Source organism: Pelodiscus sinensis, chromosome 5, assembly GCF_049634645.1.
Source record: "Pelodiscus sinensis isolate JC-2024 chromosome 5, ASM4963464v1, whole genome shotgun sequence".
Classification (NCBI taxonomy): Eukaryota; Metazoa; Chordata; order Testudines; family Trionychidae; genus Pelodiscus; species Pelodiscus sinensis.
Window position 1 is genome coordinate 41,140,703 of NC_134715.1, and position 18,842 is coordinate 41,159,544.

The 18,842-nt window shown below is 47.3% G+C and overlaps 2 protein-coding genes across 7 annotated transcripts in view; one reads left to right on the forward strand and one right to left on the reverse strand.

Annotated features, from left to right (window-relative positions):
• ABCE1 (ATP binding cassette subfamily E member 1) overlaps positions 1-14,889 on the reverse strand; it is a 39,187-nt gene extending 24,298 nt beyond the window's left edge. Inside the window, exons 1-2 of one of the 3 annotated variants that reach the window (XM_006131783.3) lie at positions 14,869-14,889; positions 1,450-1,619 (exon numbers count right to left, since the gene is read on the reverse strand). In XM_006131783.3, coding sequence (XP_006131845.1) covers positions 1,450-1,552 — 103 coding nt within the window. In that variant the 5' untranslated portion in view covers positions 1,553-1,619; positions 14,869-14,889. Of the gene's footprint in view, positions 1-1,449; positions 1,620-14,690; positions 14,832-14,868 lie in introns of those variants that run through there. The other 2 variants (XM_006131782.4, XM_075929880.1) reach the window with 2 other exon arrangements.
• A 65-nt stretch (positions 14,890-14,954) lies between these two features.
• The window catches only part of ANAPC10 (anaphase promoting complex subunit 10), a 77,116-nt gene continuing 73,228 nt past the window's right edge, over positions 14,955-18,842 (forward strand). For 2 of the 4 annotated variants that reach the window (XM_075929886.1, XM_006131779.4), the window contains exon 1: positions 14,963-15,166. The gene's annotated coding sequence lies outside the window, so the exon portion shown is untranslated. Of the gene's footprint in view, positions 15,167-15,233; positions 15,260-18,842 lie in introns of those variants that run through there. The other 2 variants (XM_006131780.3, XM_075929885.1) reach the window with 2 other exon arrangements.

Here is an 18,842-nt window from a genome sequence, read left to right on the forward strand (position 1 = left end):
CCAAACCCCTAACCATTTTTGTTGCCCTTTTCTGAACCTTTTCCAATGCCAATATTTTTTTTTTAGATGAAGCCACCACATATGTATGCAGTATTCAAAATGTGGGTGTAGCATGGTTTATATAAAGGCAATGAGATATTCTCTGTCTAATTCTCTATTCCTTTAAGGATTCCTAACATTCTATTTGCTTTTTTGACTGCCGCGGCACACTGAGTGGATGTTTTCAGAGAATTATCCACATGTGCATTACTTTACATTTATCAACATTAAATTTCATTTGCCATTTTGTTGCCCAATCACTTAGTTTGGTGAGATCTTTTTGAAGCTCTTCACAGACTACTTTAGTCTTAACTATCTTGAGCACTTTGATATCACCTGCAAATTTTGCCACCTCACTGTTTACCACTTTCTCTAGATCATTTATAAATAACTTGAATAGGATGGGTCCCAGCACAGACCCTTGTGTGGGACCCCACAAGTTACCTTTCTCTACTCGGAAAACTTATAGTTTATTCCTACCCTTTGTTTCCTGTCTTTTAACCAGTTATCAATCCACAAAAGGATCTTCCCTCTTATCCTATGACAACTCTTACTTTACTTAAGAGCCTTTGGTGAGGCACCTTGTCAAAGCCTTTCTGGAAATCTAAGTACACTATATCCACTGGATCCCTCTTGTTCATATGTTTGCTGACCTCCTCAAAGAACTATAGTAAATTAGTAAAGCATGATTTTCCTTTACTCAGGTTTGGGGTATCTCCCCAATATGGTCAGTGAAAAGACTGAAGCAAAGAATTCATTTAGCATCTCCACAATGCCTTTATCATTTCTGAGTGCCCCTTTAGCACCTTGATCGTCCAAAGGCCTCACTGGTTGTTTAGCAGGCTTCCTGCTTCTGATGTACTTAAACATTTTGCTATTACAGTACTTTGAGTTTTGGGCTAGCTGTTCTTCCAACTCCTTTTTGGCTTTTGTTATTATATTTTTACACTTAAACTTTGTCAAATTATACTCCTTTCTCTTTTCCTCACTAGGAATTGACTTCCATATTTTAAAAGATGTCTTTTTTATCTGTGTCTGCTTCTTTTACTCAGTTGTCAAGCCAGAGTGGCACTTTTTTTGGTTCTCTTACTGTGTTTTTTAATTTGGGATATACATTTAACTCGGGCCTCTTTTATGGTGTCTGTTGGACTGCTGAGCTGTTTTTCGTACCAAAGGGATGTTAAATTTTGTTACATTATGGTCACTATTTTCAAGTAGTCCAGTTATATTTACCTCTTGGACCAGATCCTGTGCTCCACTTCGGACTAAATCAGAATAGTCTCTCCCCTTGTGGGTTCCAGTAAATTATACTAAGGTGACCAGCAAACAATTATGCACATTATTTAAAGACACAACTATGCACATTAAAGTCTTTTGCATTTTTTAAATAGGTTTCATTGCATTTCTTACCCATTCGAACCACAGGACAGCTCTTTTTGCACTCCTGACGGCATTTCTTTGGCTTACATTTGTCATGGTTGACAATAGCAATTCTTGTTAACTTGTCAGCCATATTGTGCAATTTAGGTTTTTATTTACACCAATTGGAGATTCAAAGATGGAAGTGAACGCTTCAGGGTCTAAAAACAAAACAAATGAGAGAGAACTGGATTCACCAATAGCACAACAAAAATGTATGTTGTTGAAATTATTAATAAAATTAGTGCAGGAACACAGACAGAATGTTTGTTGTTCTTATAATCCATTAAACAAATTCAGAAATTAAACAATTAAATGTTGTCAGTTTTAATACAATTGCAGAACAACTAGCACAGACTTTCCATTTCATTACTATATTCCCACTGTAAAATTAAGCCATGTCAACTGCAAATGCATACTTAATGTAACTCTGAGAAGAAAATTACATCACATTTGATGTATCAAGACAGAAAGTGAACATATATATTGCTGTCAGGGTAAAATTTCAATTCCTCGTGGTGATTCAGTCACATATTTATGCAACCTGCTATGAAGTGAACTTGGGTGGAGGGGAGAGAGACAGAGGCTCAGGGCTTATCCCAGGGCCAAATGAACTCTTCTGGGGGCCTGAGCCTAGCAGAGTTTTGTGGAACACCTCTAGGCTCTGGAATAACAAAATGAGGGATTTAGTGTGCATGAGGGGGCTGTGGAGGAGCAGGGGTGAGGGTGCAGGTGTGTGCTACAGATGTGCAGGGCTCGACAAATTATGCAAAACCATAATCGCCAAACAAAAAAGGGACTCACCACTCCCCCAAAAGTGTTTTTAATGACAAATTCCTAATAAGAACAGTAATTACTAATAAGTTATTAATAAATATCACCCACGTTACTAATACATATTTTATAAACCTCTACCTTTTCCCTCTGCTGCCATGTCTCCTCCCCTTGCTCCATCAGCTCCCCTGGTACCTGGTGCCTCCCAACTCCTCACCCTCCTCTGCTGTCCTGACTCCTGCCCTTCTCACTGCCTTCAGCCTTCCTGAGACCTGCCCCCCTCCACCAGCCCTTCTCTCCCCCCTGTGCCCATTCCTCCAGTAGCCTCACTCTGAACATGTGAGCTACCCCTCCTCATCCCCTCTCCTAACACCTCCCTCTACACACCTGCCCTGCCTCTCTCCTCTGGTGCTGCCCTTCTGCTTCACCCCCAGAATCCCCTGGCACTCGTACCCTCCTGGTGCCACCCCTTTCCCCCACTGCCCCTGCCCCCTTTGCCCTCTTTGTCCCTGATGCCCACCCCCTCACCACCCTCTGCTCCCATTCCCCTCATGCTCCTGTGCCTTCACACAAGCCTTGCTCCATCTCCTCCTTCCTCATGTCCACCTCTTCTTTCAAGCCTTCTTCCAGCACCTCCCCCTTCCCCCTCTAACCTCCAATGCCCTTACCCTCTCCTCTCCCAGCATCACCCTGTCCCCCCTCCCACTGACACCTCCCCTTCTGCCCTTTTCCTCACTGTCTCCACTTGGCCCCCTGGCATTTGTCTCTCGTCCACCCTGTCCCTTGGTGCCTTTCCCCTTTCTTCTCCTGACCTGCCCCCTCCTCTCAGCACAAGCCCCTTCCCTACCTGGCTTCTGCCTTCCAGTTTGCAGGGCTGCCGGAGCCTTTTTGACATCATGCCACGTCACGCCAGCATCCGTGTCCCGCCCTCTGTCTTGCGCCCCACCACCTCGCGCTGGAGCTGCACGCAGGCAGCCTGGCGGCAAGAATTGCCGCACTTCCCTCTCCCCGGCGGTGCTCCGCTTTTCCACCCGGCCAGCGGATGGGGCTGCACCGCCCATAGTGTGAACACCTATGTCTGTAGCTACTCGCAACTGGTAATATCTACTCGCAACAGGCGAGCGGATTTGTCGAGCCCTGGGGATGTGAATGATTAACTGGTAAGCTTTACCCTTACTTGGTGATGCTTAATGGTTACTGCTAACTGGTGGTGGCTGAAGCAGTCTCCTGCCCACCGGATGCAGACGGCTGCGCTGGGGCACTTCCGCCCAACTGGAGCAGTCCCCCTTCACCTGCCCCCATTTAAGTGGTTAACCAGTTAAACATAACATTTAAACCATTAACTGATTAAATGGAATTTTATATCCCTAACGTGTCGGGGGTTCTGGATGGAAGGTAAGGTGCAGCAGCAGGCTGGAGGCGTGGAGTTTCAGTGGGAGGTAAGATACAGGAGTGTTGTGGGAGGTTGGGAGTGCAGTGTCTTGGGCAGGAGGGAGGATGTAGGGATGTGGGAGCAGGTTGTGGGTGTGGGGTCTGAGCAGGAGAGGGTATGGAATGAGAACACCTACCTAGTGCAGCTTGGGGGGAGGGAGAAGAGCCCACAAGTGGCTCCATGCCACCGTGCACTTCCAAGAACCACCCACCGGTGCTGGCGCTCCAGCTACGGGGGGGAAGAGAGGGGCTGGGTTGAGGCTCGGCACTCCCCCACATGGGCTGGAGAACCAGCTTGCCCTGGTGTGGCTGGGGGGAGAGCGAGTGTACAGCCCCACATTTTGCCCATGGACCACAGGTTCCTCATCCCTGGTGTAGAAGCTCTCATTTTCTCAAACCTGTGGATTTGACGTGTCTGCCAGGGATCTTATATAATGAGTAACTCAAAAAATGAATCAAACATTATTAAAAAGCATTAGTTCTCATTGGAGATAAGTGGGGAGTTTCCAAACCTTGCTATTTTTGGAAAATAATTTGCCTCTTAAGTCTTATGAACTTTTTTTCTGAAAGTATGTGGGTTCTAGATTTAAGAATATGTCCTTAATATTACCTTTCCCCGATCAATTCCTTCATAAATAGTGGTGTCAGTGACTGATGATTAAAATAAAACCAAACCAAACCACACTTGATACTTAGTAGCTGAATGTCTTTTCCCACCAAATAAGCACTATACAGTAAACTTCCGATAATCCGGCATCTTTAGGACCCAGGAGGTGCCGGATTATCAGATATGCCGGACTATCAGAAGGGAGGGCTATGAGGGGTCTGGGGTGGGGGGATGCTACCCCAGACCCCCTCATAGACCCCCCTTCTGATAGTCCGGCTCTGCCCCAGGAGTCCCTGATTCAGCCGCTGCTGGTCAGTTTCAGCAGCAGCTGAATCTGAGACGCCTGGGGCAGAGCAGCTGGAGTGCTGCCGGGGTTGGTCCTGCAGCGATGCTCCTCGGCGCTACTGGACCAACCCGGCAGCACCCCAGCTTCTCTGCCCCAGGTGTCCCCAAGTCAGCCACTGCTGAAACTGATCAGCGGCTGACTCCAGGAAGCCCAAGACAGAGCTGCTCTGCCCCGGACTTTCTGGAGTCAGCCGCTGGTCAGTTTCAAGAGCAGCTGAATCGGGATGCCTGGGACAGAGCAGCTGGGGCTCTGCTGGGTTGGTCTGGTAGCGCCAAACCTCGGCGCTGAGGGGACCAACCCAGCAGCACCCCAGCTGCTCTGTCCCAGGTATACCCAAGTCAGCTGCTGCTGAAACTGATCAGCGACTGCTTCTGGAAAGCCCGGGGCAGAGCAGCTCTGTCTCGGGCTTCCTGTAGTCAGCCGCTGGGCTGAATGGGGGACAGCTGGGGTGCTGCCAGGTTGGTCCCACAGCCCCGAGGGGCAGCGCTACAGGACCTACCCGGCAGCATTCCAGGTGTTCTGCTCCCGGCTTCCCCGATTCAGCCGCTGGTCAGTTTTAGCAGCGGCTGAATCAGGGAAGCTGGGGGCAGAGCAGCTCCAATGGTCCGGCTGCCCGGAGCACTTCCGGGTTCCTGATGGTGCCGGACCATCAGGAGTGCCGGACCATCAGATGCCTGACCATCAGAGTTTTACTGTAAAATGCACAAATCCCCAGCTGGCCATTTTACTTATTACTGTAGTGTAGACTATTTTGCAATTAGAGCTATGTTGCTGCAGGAGTCCGCTGCCATGGACCCAACTGAAAGCCCACTGAAATAGGTAAGACTCCCCTTGATGACGATGAGTTTTAAATTAGCCCCTTTGTGTTCCTAAAGTAGACTACAGGCAGTCCCCGACTTACGCGGATCCGACTTATGTCGGATCTGTAGTTACGAACGGGGCTTTTCTCGCCCTGGAGGATGCGGGCGCTGGGACCGCCCAGACGCGCCGCAGTCCCGCTGCCCACGTCTTCCGTGGCTTTGCTCCGTGTCTACTGGACCAACCCGGCAGCACCCCAGCTGCTCTGCCCCAGGCGTCCCCAAGTCAGCCGCTGCTGAAACTGACCAGCGGCTGACTACAGGAAGCCCGAGGCAGAGTTGCTCTGCCCCGGGCTTCCTGGAGTCAGCCGCTGATCAGTTTCAACAGCGGATGACTTGGGGACACCTGGGGTAGAGCAGCTGAGGCGCTGCCGGGTTGGTCCCCGCAGCGCTGAGGTGCGGCGCTGCGGGGACCTACCTGGCAGCGCCCCAGCTGCTCTGTCCCAGGCGTCCAGATTCAGCCGCTGTTGAAACTGATCAGCGGCTGATTCCAGGAAGCCCAGGGCAGAGCAACTCTGCCTTGGGCTTCCTGTAGTCAGCCGCTGGTCAGTTTCAGCAGCAGCTGAATCTGGACGCCAGTTCCGACTTACATACAGATTCAACTTAAGAACAAACCTACAGTCCCTATCTTGTACGTAACCCGGGGACTGCCTGTACTTTATTGAAAAGTCTGCAGAGTTCACTGGTACAGATTGAACCTCTCTAGTCTAACACTTTAGTGACCAGACTGGTGCCAAACCAGATAATTTTCTGAACCACAGGAGGTCAATATGGTCTAGCAGCAATACCAATATTTCCACTCCTTACGGAGCTCTTAGAATACATTTTAGGGAAGTTAGATATCATGTAACTGAGTAGTCGTGTAACTGCATGAAATCTTAGCAGTTACATACCTATTCAATAGTTCCCATAGGCAGGGCCAGCAACTAATGCGCTCCTGGCTCTACCCCCGGGAACTCCCTGTGACTCTGCGCTGCTGCCTCTGTATCCGAGGCAGCAGCGTGGGGTGGCAGGTGGGAGCCCCTGTCTGCAAGGGGTCCGAGCTCCCTGTGGACAAGGGCTGCTGCTGCGGACTAGCCTCTCTCCGTGGCAAGCTCGTGCTGCCACGGACAGAAGCTGCTTCACAACAGCCTTCCCTATCCCCCACGCACTGCTGCTTCCGATAGAGGCAGCAGCTCAGGGGAGAAGGGCAGGCAGATCTTCTGCTTGTTGATATCCCTAATACATTCAGGGGTAAATTAAAGCTCAATAACAGCACAGAACACTGAGATCCAGGATTGGTGGTTGTAAAAAAAACTTTATGGTATCATGGGAAACTTGGTCACACCCATGATAAGTGGACATCTGGCTAACTAAAATCATGCAGGACCAGAGTGTGCTGGACTAGAGAGCTTCAACGTGTATTACTCATGCCTTTGCATTGAATTTGTACATAAGCTTGTTTGATAATGTTATGGTATAAATAGATCATCTCTAACAAATAAAAATACAAGAATGGCTATACCAGGTCAGACCAAAGGTTCATCAAACCCAATATCCTGTCTTCCAAAAGTGGCCAATGCTGGGTGCCCTGAATGGAATGAACAGAAAAAGTAATCATCAAATGATCACTCCCCATCGCTCATTCCCAAATTCTGGTAATCAGAGGTTAGGGACACCATTCCTGCCAAATCCTGTCTAATAACCATTGATGGACCTATCCTAAATAGATTTATCTAATTCTTTTCTGAACCATGTTATAGTCTTGGACTTTACAACATCATCTGGCAAAGAGGTCCACGGGTTGACTTTGTATTGTGTGAAGAAATACTACGTTGTTTGTTTTCAACCTGCCGCTTATTAATTTTATGTGCTGACCCCTAGTTCTTGAGTTATGAGAAGGAATAAATAATACTTAACAGGACTCACCAAGCCGTGGCGAGTCCTGCTCGCCAGCCGCACGGTTCCGCATGCTGCGTGGCTGTGCCAGTTTGTAATCTAGTTGCCACGGGCGAGCAGATTACATTAATTGTCGAGCCCTGACATTTTATCTACTCTCTCTCTCTACCAGTCATGATTTTATAGACATCACTCATATTCCCCCTCAATCATCTCTTTTTGAAGATGGAACGCCCAAATCTTATTAATCTCTCCACACACTGAAGTGATTTCATTTTTGTTGCCCCTTTCTGAACCTTTTCCAATTTCAATACTTTTTTTTCAGATGGAGCAACCATAATAGTATACAGTATTGAAGATGTGGGCATAACATGGATTTATGTAGAGACAGTATTACATTTTCCCTCATTATGTACCCGTTTTTAAGGATTCCCAACATTCTGTTTACTATTTTGTCTGCTGCAGCACACTGAGTGCATATTTTCAGAGAACTATCCACAATGACTCCAAAATTTCTTTCTTGAGTGGTAATAGCTAATTTAGACCCCTCAATTTCATATATATAGTTGGGATTATGATTTTCCAGTAAAGATGTTAAAATGATAAAGAGGCAACAGCACAGAGGACAGCCAGCAGCCATCTTTTAATCCAGTTCCCGCCCACTGCCCTGCGCTGCTGCCTCTGCTACCCAAATGGTAATATGCTGCTTCGTGAGACCATTTAAATAACCAATAATGTCATGCTCATTGATGAGCAGTTTTATCAGCTACACTCTTACATCCCAATTTTCCAGGATGTGTTACTTTGCTTTTAGCAATATTGAATTTCATCTGCCATTTTCTCAGCCAGTTTTGAGTAGGGATGTAATAGTGTAGTCAACTAACCAATTACCCGATAAGCAAAAGCTTATAGGTAAACACTATAGACTACAACATTTCCCGCCCACACATAGGGGCTGCTGCACAGGGAGACAGGCAACCGGCCCACGAGGGGAGCTAGTTTTTAAACTGGTTCTTCTTGTGGGCCAACTCCCACTCGGCACCCAGTGCGGAGTGGCAGGGACTCCTCAGGAGCGGTGCCGGAGTGCACTGGCTGCCGGCCCTGCCCCTGGGAACTACAGAATAGTAGACTAACCAATAAGAATTCATGAGATGACTCGACTATTCAATTAACCAATATTGGGCATCCCTAGCTTAGAGAGATCTTTCTGTAGCTCTTTTTAAACTCCATCTGGGACTTAATTATCTTGCGTAGTTTTGTATCATCTGTAAATTTTGCCACCTCACTGTTAACCTCTTTTTCCACAGTTTATGAATACGTTGAATAGGACTTGTTACAGTACATATCCCTAAGGGGATACCATTATTTACCTCTCTCCATTGTGAAAATTGACCATTTATAGCCATCCTTAGTTTCCTATCTTATAACCAGCTTCCAATACAATAGATGATATTTGAGGAGGTTAAGCGTTAACATCACATTTATCTTTACTATAACACTACAGAACAAACTTATTTATCAGTTCACACAGTTTCTGTAGGGACACCAGAGAAAGCATTTCCATTGTGCATCATAATGGATATGCCAGTATTTATCTAGGTCCCTAATATACTTAATCAATTCATCCCAGTAGAGAAAAAAATACGGGAGGAGGGTACTCCCTTTGTTGGCTCACTATAGCATCTTTCCCTCTCCTAGCCACGATTACATCAGCCATGAAGAGGAATGAGCAGAGACACACATTCACTTTTTACTTGTGATTCACAGCTCAGAACACCCTAATAATATCTGCATGCCACAAACTGAGCAAAGATAATACTAGCTTAAATACTTAGTTTGGTTGGATTTAACTGCAAAGTCATACATATTTTGAGAAATGCTAGTTGGGCTACAGGCTGAAATTCTGGAGCTCTCACTCCCCTCAATAACAATGTATATTTTAGAGATTAGTGTGTCTGTCTGTGAGTCCATCTGTCTGCAAGCCCATTTTTTCAATAACTCCTCCTAACTGGTAAGAGCTAGGACCACCAAATTTAGAATGGAGCTTCCTCTTATCCTAACTTAAGGCAAAGTCATGGTTTTGTGGTGTCAGGAAAATGGGACATGCCAGGAATTTTATTGTTTTCCATAACATGGAAAGGAGTGGGTTGAGTGGAGGGATGCTAGTATACTCAGTCACCACTGGGGGAAGAGAGCACAAGGGACAACTACATTGTAGAGTGACCACAGAGGCAGCCACCCCACCAAAAGAGTGGCTAGCTAGGGATAGGGCTCACCATCTTACCTGCCATTAGCCCAAGTGGCCTTCCCAGCCTCAAACCTCTACCCACCAGCCCTTTGCCTCAGACCAGGACGGGGAAAGAGAGCGTAGAACCTTGCTGGCTCCACCAGCGCACCCCCTGGGAGCACTGCCAGAGGCCAGCACAGTAGCCCTGGACCATGCTTCAGGAGCCACAGCCGGCCCCTCACATACCGCAAACCTGCGCAGTCCCCTTCCCCCGAGGCAGGTTGTGCCAGTGGGAAGCCTGTGTGGACACCCTCTTTGGCCCTGCCCTCTGGCCTGGGCAGCACCAGCTGGAGGCCTGTACCTGTCTGCCTCCCTCCCCCCAGCCTGGTGCAATGTTGGTTACATTTTTATAAATACTGTGGAAACAAGTAGCATTTAGAATCACCTAATTTATAGTCAATATTGCTGCTTTCAATTTCTTTAGGTGGCTCAGAATACTTAAGTATTCTATCTATTTGATTTTTACCAACTACAGAGTAAATTTGGATTAGTAAATTCCATTTGAAAGGTAACTTCAAGAATATTTACCAGAAGATGATGATGATGAGAGAGAAACTAAAAACTGCTAGAGAGAAAATGACCATGGCTTACAACATATTTAAGATCATAGCAAATCATATTCATTTCACATCAAAGCTTTCCTATCGTTGCCATTGACTACTCTATCTTAATGTGATGTATAAAATGTCTAAAAATTGAAAAGCACACAAAATGCTAGGAGTGGCTAAGTGCATATCTAGGAATATTTCCGGCACACTCGTATGGCTTAACACCAACTCCTTCTTGAATCTTTAACCAAACAAAAAACCATTTTCTTCTTAAAATAAGCAAAACAGTGCTGAATTACTGTGTAAAGTGCAATTTACTATAATATATAGAGGAATATGCAACTGTTAGTTAAAAAGGAAATTGATAGGACAATGCAATTATATTAAAAAGCAAACAGATCTGTATTCAGGATTGACCACATATTAAAAACATTTACTGTACTTTGCAAAAAGCAGATGGAATGTTCAACATAAGAAAAGCCATGCTGAGTCAGACCAAAACTCCATCTAGCCCAGTATTTTGCCTTCCAACAGTGGCCAATGCTAGGTGTGGCATAGGAAATGAACAGAATAGGTAATTTTCCAGTGACGCATCCCCTGTCGCCTCGCCATTCCCATTTTTTGGCAACCAGAGGCTACCATTTCTGCCCAACCTGGCTAATAGCCATTGATGGATCCATCTTCCATGAGTGTATTTAGTTCTTTTTTAAAGCACATTTTAAAAGCACTAACTAAAAAGATAGTATTTACTTTTTTTAAAAAAAGAAGAAAACTAATACTCTTCAAGAAACAGGACTCAATTACAGAACTATAGGATGACTATGAGCCGCCATTGTGACATGACCGTGAAAAAGGCTAATACGGTCTTGGGATGTATTAGGCGAGGTTTTCCAGTAGGGATAAGGAGGTGCTAGTGCCATTATACAAGGCATTGGTGAGGCCCCATTTGGAATACTGTGTGCAGTTCTGGTCTCCCATGTTTAAGAAGGATGAATTCAAACTGGAACAGGTACAGAGAAGGGCCATTAGGATGATCCGAGGAATGGAAAACCTGTCTTATGAAAGGAGTCTCAAGGAGCTTGGCTTGTTTACTTAAGCAAAAGAAGGCTGAGGGGGGACATGATTGCACTCTTTAAATATATGAGAGGGATAAATACCAGGGAGGGAGAGGAATTATTTAAGCTTAATACTAATGTGGACACAAGAACAAATGGATAGAAGCTGGCTAGTAGGAAGTTTAGACTTGAGATTAGACGAAGATTTCTAACCATTAGAGGAGTGAGGTTCTGGAACGGCCTTCCAAGGGAAGTAGTGGGGGCAAAAGATCTATCTGGCTTCAAGATTAAACTAGATGGGTTTATGAAGGGGGTGGTTTGATGAGATAACATGATCTTGGTAACTAATTGACCATTCATTATCAGTGGGAAATAGGTCAATGGAGGGATGATAGGAGTTACTTTAGAGAACTTTCTGGGTGTCTGGCTGGTGAGTCTTGCCCACATGCTCAGGGTTTAGCTGATCGCCATATTTGGGGTTGGGAAGGAATTTTCCTCCAGGGTAGATTGGCAGAGGCTCTGGAGGTTTTTCGCCTTCCTCTGTAGCATGGGGTACAGATCACAGCTGGAGGATTCTCTGCATCTTGGGGTCTTCAAACTATTTGAAGGCTTCAATATCTGAGATATAGGTGAGAGGATTATTCTAGGAGGGGTGGGTGAGATTATGTGGCCTGCATTGTGCAGGGGGTCAGACTAGATGATCATAATGGTCCCTTCTGACCTTAAAGTCTATGAGTCACTAATAAAGCAAACATATGAGACTTATTAGAGAATCCCTGACAAAGATAAATTTATAAACAGAAATATGTATATAGAACCAATTGTCAGTATCTGAACAAGGAACATCATTATATATTTACAAAAGCTAGAACAGAAGTACCACTATACGCTGAAAGTCCAGAAGCGTATATGAGAAACATACAGGTCTAAGCACAGTTTTTGTACTGCTTTAACTATACTGGTTTCTAAACCATTATAGTTAAAACAAAGTCTGTTAATCTTAACAGGATGCTCATGAGGCACTTTTTGAATATGTAAAGCAAGGCTAAGGGTTAATATGTCTGATTACTGCGAAGTAGCATCACATTGACAAACACCACACTGAAATAGGAATGTGGATGGATATGTTTAATAGTGTTGAACAACAGAAATTGTGACTCATTCACACAATAGGGATGTTAAATATCAATTAATTAACAAATCAAATAGTCAATGGGATTTCCATCAACTATTCGATTAGTTGATAAGGACTAGCACATGTCCTGCCTTTGAAATGCCTCTGTGCATTTCAAAGACTGAAATGCCACATGGAGCCCGGAGCAAGCAGGGAGTCCCCTGCTGGACACCCAGATCCACGCGGGCACTTCCAGCGGGGGCTCTTGTATATTTTGAAGATTGAAACGCTGTGTGTGGAGCCTGGGGCCAGCAGGGAGTCCCCTACTAACCCCAGGCTCCATGCAGTGCTTCCGCTTTGAAATGTACAAGAGCCCCTGCTGGGGGTCTTGAATATTTCAAAGCGGAAGCACCACCAATATGCCCCTGCCCAGTCCCACTGAGCTGGAGTTGGGAGGAACCGGCTTTTAAGCCGGCTCCCCCCAGCCACCCTCCTCTTCCCACCCTTGCTGCCTCTTTGTGATAGAGGCAGCAAGGGGAGGGGGAGAGCGACTAGTCGATTAACGTGTCAACTATCCGATAAGCTTTTGTTTATCTTAGTCAACTAGTCACTTACATCCCTATCGCATAGCAACAAAATACACACTGTAAGAAGCTTCATCCAAGAACAGTGTTTCTTAAACTGTGTTCATGTGCCGCGTAGAATAACAGAGTTCTAAATGGCCGCCCTTAAAGGGGCTGGCAACCTTTTTTTTTTTGGCTCAGTAACTTCCCTCTGCCTCCTCCCTCCCCTTTTTTGGCTCAATAAGAAATCCTTGGTGTTCCTCATTAAAAAAAAATATTGTTTGGTGTACCTCAGTCTTACAAAGTTTAAGGAACACTGTCCTAGAATATATCCTTGAAGGGGAGAAGGTGATTATGAATACAAGTATCTTCTGCCATATGAAAGCTATAGAAAAATATATTTGGGGAGAAGAGATGTGAAAGTGATTAAGCCTGGGCTCATCGGCTAATGTGCATGGTTACATTCAGGCCCCCTTCACTCACGCTGCTACTTCTATATCAGAAGCGGGAAGGGCAGGTGGGAGCCAGCTTTTAAATCAGCTCCTGCAGAGCTGCCTCCCCATAATGGTCCTGGAGCAAAGCATTTTCCTAGTGTTGGCAAGAATCTTATTACTTTTTTCCTTAATCTAGGTACTGATCCTGGACTGTGCTTTGCAAATCTCCATCTTTCATAAATCTCCGACTATTAAGTATTTTATACTTTTGAGGAGCCCCATAAGCCTCTTACTACTGCAAAACCTTGTTTTCATTAGAGAAAAAGTGTGTTATTACCTTGTGTTAGACACCACAACATACAATTATAGTGGGGAAAAAAGGAGCTTTAATGTTACATATTAGCATATAGTGGAAAACAGTAATCTTCCCACCAATATTAACAAAGACAACTACAACTGCTTTTCTTCACTATAATTTTATGTTAGGTTCTTACTTTCTGTTAGTTAACATATGGTCTCTCCTTTAAGGCAGTTCCTGCAGCATCTACCTTTTATTGCTGATTTCAGCAGCAGTATGAAATTGACATAGCTGTCAGTTTCATTCTGCCACTGCATGGCAAAGCTATGATACATAAAGTCTGTGGACAGACAGAACAATGTCAGAAAGTTACCCTCACAGTGACATGATCTAAAATTCAAAGTAGAATAAAAATGCACAATTCTGCAGACCCTGACAGCTCCATCCCAGCAAAGAAATGCAACATTTGGAAGTAAATAGAGGCCTAGCTCAGCACGTCACTGGGACCCACTTACCGTCCAAGCAAACTTACGAATATCAACTTATTCCCACCACAAAGCCGTGATGGATCCAGTCTACGGACAGGGAAGCCAGAGCACGCACCGACTGAGTCACCTTTCCAAAGAACCAGCAGATGCAGACTAGGGAGTCGGGGCCTCCCTCCCCTGGGGCAGAGTGGGTGGCGGGGGAGGCTGCGATCTAACACGCCAGGGGAGCTGCGTGTTTGGTGCCCCCGACACGTTCAATACTAAGGGGAGGGTCCGGGATCCGATACCGCAGCAGCGACTGGGCGTGAGGCGCTGGACGGCGGGGCAAGGCCGCGCACCGTGCTGGGGAAGGGGCTCTGCTATTAGGGGATGTCGCCAGGCGCAAGGCCCCTGGGAGAGCCCGGCTGCTGCCGGACCCCGCTCAGGCGTTTTCCTGCCCCGTCCAAGAGGCGGCGTCTCTCGCCCGTGGCAGCTGGTGCAGAGACTCGCCAGGCACCGCCCGACCCCGCCCGGGGAAAGGATCCTCTCGGCCCCACTATTGGCCCCACTTACCGGAGAACCACCCGGCCGGGGCAACGGAGCGGGTGGCGGGGACGCACTGGCCCCGCACTCACAGGCAGAGACACAACGTGCTCCCGCTGCCACCCGGCTAAAATGGCCGCCACCCACCTAGAGAGCGGCTGGAGCCACTAACCATCGAGACGTAAAAGGGAGGCGAAGAGCCGCTCACCATAGAGAGCGGGCGGAGGACGCAGCGCGAGCGCGACGCCTCCGGCCAGGGTGGGGCCAAGAAAGCTTCGGGGACGGTTCTGTTGCGTGACGTCATCGCTCGGTGACGGCGAGAGGGGGCGGAGAGGCGAACGCGCTGCAGAGTGGGCGGGGCGCCTGCGAGGCCCGTGTTCCCCCCTCCCCTCGAGGAGGCTCCGCGCGGACCGTTTCCTACACTCCCCCCCCCCTTCCATGTGAGTCGCCCCCACCCCGCAGCGGGGCGAACGCGGCGCGGCGCGGGGCAGCCGCCTGGCTGGAAGGTGAATTTATGGCGTCTGGTTTCGCGCCCCTCAGGGGGCCGCAGTGGTGCTGAGGCCTGGCAGCGCCGCAGCCGCCACCCGCGCTTCCGCCTGGTCAGTAGCCGGGCTCGGCCGGCGCCAGTGTCAGGCTTGGCGGGACCCCGGGGCCAGGGCTGAGAGCGAAGCCCCTTTCAGGGCTTCTTCGGGCTGCAGGGCGGCTCTTGCGAGCGGCGCCTCTCGGGCTGCCAGATGCTGCGCCGCGGCCGCAGTGGGGCCAGCCGCTCTCAGTCCTCTCCCAAGCCAGAGTATGTGACTCGGGTGACACCACTGCCTGTGGAGGGGCTGACTTTGGATGCAGTTCGTTGGGCGAGCTGGCTAACTCCCCCGAGTCTCTCTTGTACGTCGGTGCTGGTTTTCACATTCCCAAGATGTGTCTTGAGTATTGATTTGAAGTCTCTTTGCTTGTAGGAGAGCAATATGGTCAGGCTCTCAGGAAGCCCCCGACCTGATATGGCTTGAATTATTTAACTTTAAATCCTGTCATCATTAATGTGATGGGGGGCCTAGGGACCTGCCCATAATTATATATAGTTTTAGTAAAATAAATAGTGTCTTGTAAAAGAGGCCTGACCTAAACTAGAGATAATGAGCCAGAGTGGTTTCTCAAAACTGGCGTTGATGCTAGTTTAAGTGGTTGAAAGACTGTTAATGGGATGAAACAAAATACAGGACTATGTAGCACTTTAAAGACTAACAAGATGGTTTATTAGATGATGAGCTTTCGTGGGCCAGACTCACTTCCTCAGATCAAATAGTGAAAGAAAATACCAATGGTTGTGACTATTTTCTTCCACTATTTGATCTGGGGAAGTGGGTCTGGCCCACGAAAGCTCATCGTCTAATAAACCGTCTTGTTAGTCTTTAAAGTGCTACATAGTCCTGTATTTTGTTTCAGCTACACCAGACTAACACGGCTACATTTCTATCACTGTTAATGGGATGTTTGCTGTGCCTGTGCTGCCCCCATAGTTGAAACTGCAATGACCAACAGCATGCCACATTAGTTCCATGTGTGGATGTTGCAGGCATGAAGCTTTCTAGTTACAGTAATATGAACTAGGAGCCTAGATTATTCCTTAATTAAACAAATAAATTAGGAGCCTTTCAGTTCACTTCTGTGTAAGGGAGTTACAGTGCAGCACTTTTCATATCCTGGAGCCCGTGTAAGTGATCCCTTTGTATCTTCAGTGGTCTATTTCTCGGGCCCAATCACACTTCTTTTACTGATTTAACACTTTTGGTCAGGAGTCTGTTTATTTGATTTTAGTTAAAAGAGTTATTGGTACACCCCCCAAGTCTGCATACAATTATACCAGGATAGGTTATTCCTCTGTGTTTAAGGGGAAAAAACCATAGTGGTGTAAGGACTGTATACTGATATAAGTGTGTCAAAACTAGATGGATGAGTCACTCTAACTGTATAGGTTTCAAACTAAAATAGTTGAAGTATTATAAAAGCGGTGCCTAACAAACCCTTGGAGAAAGCAATGAGCCCAAAACTGTGTGGCTTGAGACGTGGTTACCACCAGAGAAAATTATTTGGAAAACAGTAGTATCCTTATATCTGGTTGGGGTTTGACAGTGAGGATTAAGGGAAATGCATCTGTCTGTAGACAGTACTATATATGATGCTGATAGGCAGACTGAGATGGTCAAAGGGAAAGTAAACTATTCTCTTTCCTTTTTTCTTTTTATGGTCTTGTGGCTAAACTATGCAAAACATTCTCAATTTATCTTATAAAATGTAGAAATCTGGGTATGTTAAGTAAGCTATTTATTTTAATTCCCTTGTTTCTTAGAGACATCCCAAAGAGAGAAAATCCTTTTACTCTCTAGCGCTCTTAGAAGTTAGGAATTTTGGGAAAATACATGCCCTTCTTAGTCTTGGCCAAAGGTCCACCAAGGTGTTTTTCCTCCATTGTATTATGTTGCCATTAGGTTGTTGTGAAATAGGGATGTCAGAATGTGTGTGTAGAGAGCAGAGTGGCCACTTACTGACCCCGTGAAGGAATAACCCCTCTCCAAGCCCAGGTGGGCCGAGACAGGTCCTGCCCCTTTAATTCCATAGAAGCCAAGGGGTGGGGCAAGGAGCATAACAGCCCAGCCCAGGAGTCCAGTCAGATGTCAGACGCCGGAGGAAGCAGAGGTCTGCCCTGAGCTCTGAGGATCTGGCAGAGGTTGTGGACTGTCCTGGACCTCCAGGTCCATGCTCCAAAGAGGGCACCTTCTTCACCCTACCCCAGAGAGCAGACCGCCAGGACCCTGAGAACCAGTAGCTGATCGAGAGCCAGGTAGATGCTGAGGGGGAGTTAGGAAGTGGCCCAGGGGAAGCCAGTGATTGTCAGGCTAACCTAATAACATTTTAAAGTGTGTGGTGTGTTGCAAATCAGATCCCCGCTGACCTCAGTAGATCTCTGGGTCAGGATATGGTGGACTAGAGAGGGCCTGCGTCCTCCCTGCCACCGCTCATACTAGGTGGCAGTCTCCCCCTCCCCACTTGTGCCTAGGGAACTGTGTTTGGTTGTCTGCCCCTCCCTGAGCCAGGGCTTGGGCTGCACTGACTCTGGCCTGTTTGTTTGACTGCCTTGCCCTGAACCAGGGCTTGGGCTATATATTGACTCTGGAACTGCATTTGTTTGGCTGCCCTGCCCTACCCTGAACCACGGCTGGGGCTCTACTGATGATGAACGTGCATTTTCATTGCTGCCTGCTCCGCCCTCAGGCCCTGTGGTCCAAAAAGGGCCGCTGGACCGTTGTCTATAGGCCTAAGCACAGGTCAGGGGCCCAGGACAAAGTCAGCCATCTTACATGTGGTGGAGAATGTGGGCAAGACTCAGTCCCTGAAGTGAGGGGTGTAAGGATTACTGGGGCACGCCCCCCAAAAATATTAAAAAAGGTGATAGGGAAGAGGGAAATCTAGGGATGGATCTTGATAAATTCTTCAAATTCTTGGGTGAGAGCCAACAGCAGCAGCATCAACAGATGCTGCAGCAAATGTGGGTACATCACCACCACCAGCAGCAGCTGATGCAATAAATGGGGGAGCACCAGCAAAAACTCCTGAAACAGCTAGCGAAGCAGCAACAGGAGATGCAGCAACAGTGTTTTCAGCAGCTGGCCAATATGTGGCCCAAACCTGGGGGTCCCATCCCACTCCCGGCCAAGGACTTCTCAGTGTCTTCTGCACCCGTGCAACTTAACAAAATGGGAGCGGACGATGACCCCAAAGCCTTCCTAGAGCCATTTGAGTGGGTGGCCATAGCAGCAGGGTAGCCTCGAGATCAGTGAGCTACCCTGTTGGCCCCATACTTGACGGGAACTGCCCAGATGGCTTATTAGGGGCTCCCAATTGAAGGCTCCAAGGATTGCCCTCAGGTAAAAGTGTTGTTTTAGATGCTGTAGATATCAGGCCAGAAATTTTCTGGATACTTCTCCAGACTGTCAGATACATGTCAGGGGCTCAATCTTGGGAAGTGGCCCAGGAAATTAGGGATCTCTGTGAGTGATGGTTGTGCCCAGAACAGCACTTGGCCAAGGAGATTGTGCAGCAAACTGCTCTTGAGCCGTTTACCCAAGTACTGACACCCCATACCCGTGCATGGGAGCTCCACCACCACCCAACTACACTGAGTAAGGC